Raw genomic sequence first — 3,854 nt, forward strand, 5'->3', positions numbered from 1 at the left:
AGGAAAGATGAACAATTATCAGCACATGGACTGCTGGATCCTACCGTGCCCTTTGAGCCATGACTGATGACTGAAAGAGGTAAAGCTCCCCTTTGCTCTGAGAGAAATCCCAACCTTGCTGCTCGCTGGTGGGCAGCAGGAAGAGAAGTCAGCTGGGATGAGCCAGCTGATTTCCACACAAGGGCTGGTGACACTCTGGGTTCCATGTGATGCTTGTTCAGTCTTCATCAGTCCGTATGTCATTGACTCATTTTTTTCAGCTATGCGTCATGAAAATAAGCCTCCTCTGTGACAACAGTCAGATCAGAAGTGTAGCCTCCAAGCAGTGCTGTGTGCCCTGGCTCTGTCCTGTAGTGGGATTATTCCCTGAGCTTCACACACCAGGTTTGCCCACTTACTTCAGGAACTGCCAGTGTTGTAGATCTGAATTGCCTTAAGACACTATTTTTTTTTCCCGGGTCCTGGCTTTCTGGTGCCAGCTGCCTTGGTTTCCTACCCTGCATCTCCCAGCAGCTGCATTCAGGATCCTCTCTCAGAGCAATAAGGCACTGGAGCATGGAGAGTTTTCGAGCAAGACTGGGGCACCTCTCTGCCACTGGGTATGTAACGTCTGCTTCGATCCCTCTCCTTCCCTCTGTCTTCATAGCTGTCAAATGGCCTTTTCCCACTGAGAAACCTCCTTTGCTAGTCAAAATTCTCTCTCTGTTGGACAGTGGGACTTGGGGATGGCCTGGCTGGGTTTAGTCCTGGGGAGGGGCTCCTTCTTCCCACCAGGTTTTCTGGTCTCTGGAGAGTCTCTCCAGATGTGAGGCCTGAGAAATGATATTCCTTCCCAAATGTTTGTTTTCCTTAGACATTTAAATAGCTTTATGGGACATTTCATCCTGTCCATCATGGCCAAATTCTTATCCTTGGAGATTTCCTCTGCCATTGGAGCTTCAGTGTGAGACTCTTTCATTGGTTCTGTATTTGTCACCCTTAAACCCGCAGATTTTTGTTTGGTCTCCTCTTAAGAGGCAGGGAGAGCAAAAACTCCCACTCAGGTGCCTCTTACCCATCGAGCACCTTGTCATTACAGAGCTGATCTAACAATTCTACAGCAACGAGGAGCCTCTTCTTCCTCCCTCCAGCATCCTTTAAATAGCCACTAAAGCCACGTTTAGCCACGACCAATGAGCTGACCCTGCTGAATGACTTTGTTATGCTTTTTATACAATAATACACTTGCCTGTGCTTGCATTAGAGGAGGAGCAGTCGCATTGTACTTGGTGTTTGATCTTTCGAGAAATGCCCCGAACCTCCCAGTCTGCATGTTCCAGGGAAGCTCTCAGTCCCAGCTACCCCAGTGAGCAGAGAAGTAGAGAAGAGTGAGACCAGAGGCGCTCAGAGAAGGGTATTATAAAGACCCCGGAGCGATCATCTCCAGAAAACCCCCTCATTAGTGCATTTCCGTACTTCCTCTGCTAACACCCAAGCACTTGCTGTTTTTACAGGGTGAGAGCCCGTGATTTCTGTGAAGACTTTCTCTTCCCAAAGGTGTGCGGGACTGCAGCAGACTTATGGTCAGTTTACTCCAAGCCTGTCCCAGCGAATGGCAGAGAGCTGCGGACCTTGTTTCTGCAGTGTTCCTGCGCTACAGCAGTGATCGGAGGCCTCTTTTACAACTGGGTGTTTGCTTCCCTGGAGTACTCCTGGCATCTCTCCGTTGCAATGGCTGTCTCCTTCAGTCTGCTCCTTCTCCTGACCCTGGTCTTGGTGCATCCTGCCCGTTGTGTCTTCAGTATGATCATGCCTATGTTGGGTACCAAACAAGGACGGAAGCTTCTCTTGTCAGCTTGCACCATGATAGTAGTGGTTAACGTAACACCCAACATCATCAGCAACATTAAAACCATCCTGCAGGTTATCCAGTGCATCTGCAAGAATTCCTCAGAGAGTCTCTTGAACTCGACTGCTCTGCTAGGGACAGCTTCCTGGGAGGTTGGGAATGCAATCCAAGAAACTGTTGATCTCATTTATAGGCCTATGAATGGACATTTTCAGTTTTCCTTGCTTAAGAACAGCTCCTTGATTTACCAACAAATGCATCTTGCTGGTGAGAAAATTGGGAGGGACTTTCTGGCTGTTGAAGAACTGGTCAAAGACTCTGTACGAGTAGGCAACAAACTGGTTGCTGGCTTCTCCATGCTCTATCTTTGTTTTGAGTCCACCTGGTATTTGAAAAATTACCTCACCAACCTCCGCTTTGACAATTTTTACATCACCAAGAAACTGGAACATTTAGCTGTGGACAGAAAAGCAACTCATCTGCTGGTGGGCTCATCCAAAAACCTCATTCGACCAACAGGCTTGAAGTTGTCCCGGGAAGAAGTGATGCTGTGCCTCGTGCAAGCCATGCTCCTCACCGTGGCCCTGGTGCTGATGCTGGTGGTCGTGGCGATGGACCACTTTGCGTTCAGCGTGGCAGATACTGCCGTGAGAAAGGCAGCTCAGTTCTCTGTGGTGCCCGTTTCTCTCAGCATCAAATACAGTGTAAGTGCTGGTCCCCTGTCCCTCCCTGCACGGGGACCTTGCTGTGTCCTGTCACAGGAGGCAGCAGTGGGGCTTACAGTCTTTGTTGCCTTATTTCGCATTCCTCACTTCCCTCCCCAGCAGCCAGCTGGACGAGCAATGTAACATGGGGGGAGGAGGTAGAGCAGAACCTCGGTTGCTCCTTCCAGTGCATCCAATAGCAGCATATACCTGCTCCAAATTAGAGCCCCTTTGAAAGGAGGAGGAGAGCGAATAGTGCCTCACCCCTCAGACACTGCTAGCACGTGGCAGTCAGACATCCCCGTATCTCCAGGTCCCCAGCAACCCGCTCTAGTTGAAGATGTCCCTGCTCATTGCAGGGGGGTTGGACTGGATGAGCTTTGAGGTCCCTTCCAACCCAACGCATTCTGTGGTGACGTGATTCTGAGCACGCAGTGCCTGTGGATCACGCTGTTACTCTGGCTCAGCCCGGGGCGTCTGTGCACTTCAATGCCCTTCTCTGAATGCACCCAGACAGGCTGTAACAGTGATTACACACCCCTGACCGATGTTTTTACAGTAACCTGTTGATTCTGGTTTGTTCATACCCCGTTTGACTTTTAATTCTCTTTATTTCAGGCTAAAATAGGGATCTTGCCCCCCTTTTTTAAACTTCTACAGCTTCCTTACAAAGAATTACCACTTCAGGACTTTGAAAGAAGCTACCACCATTATCTGATCTTCAGCTCTGCCCACTGCAGGATCAGCCCCCCGACGCCTCCCAACCCCTCAGTGCTGCTCGTCGTGGGGCTGCTCTTCTGCATCCTCTACACCACGGTGTTCCTGGAAACCTACGCACGCCGCCTGTGCAGGAAAATCGCGGGCTCCTTCTTCGAGAGCTGCGAGGAGAAGCGAGCGCTTTACCTCTTCAAGAAGCTGTCCAGGAAGCACGAGGCGGAGCAATGAGAAACTAAGGGTACTTTGGGAAATGCAGGGGTTGTCTGAGACCTGGCAGTGGCTGAGCACAGGCTTCTGCAATGGGATCATGCATTTAATTTTCCAGAGTCAAAGGAGTGTTTGGAGTCTGGGGAAAAATATTTACCAAAAAAAAAACAAAACCGCAAAATGTTACATTTTGCATTGATTTGAGAAAGATGGGAAAGGCAGCTGTTCCGGGAATGGTGGGAGGAGATAGCTCATATGACTTGGAGGGCGTCTGCAGCATTAGGCAAGGCTAACTGGGAAATATGTGGGAGTCGGGGTTGAGAAAGAGGTCATTTACTTCCCCACCACATCCCTGCTGGAGGAAGTACACAATTTCTTTCTTTCTCAAATCACCCCTT

The 3,854-nt window shown here is 49.7% G+C and overlaps 1 protein-coding gene across 1 annotated transcript; it reads left to right on the plus strand.

The window, feature by feature from the left end:
• The first annotated feature begins 555 nt into the window (after positions 1-555).
• Positions 556-3,477, plus strand: OCSTAMP (osteoclast stimulatory transmembrane protein). Its single transcript, XM_010137944.1, has 3 exons — positions 556-599; positions 1,476-2,532; positions 3,151-3,477. The coding sequence occupies exons 1-3, from the start codon at positions 556-558 to the stop codon at positions 3,475-3,477; spliced, it is 1,428 nt and encodes a 475-aa protein (XP_010136246.1).
• Positions 3,478-3,854: the final 377 nt, after the last annotated feature.

Source organism: Buceros rhinoceros, unplaced genomic scaffold, assembly GCF_000710305.1.
Source record: "Buceros rhinoceros silvestris isolate BGI_N320 unplaced genomic scaffold, ASM71030v1 scaffold6586, whole genome shotgun sequence".
In the NCBI taxonomy this organism is placed as follows: Eukaryota; Metazoa; Chordata; class Aves; order Bucerotiformes; family Bucerotidae; genus Buceros; species Buceros rhinoceros.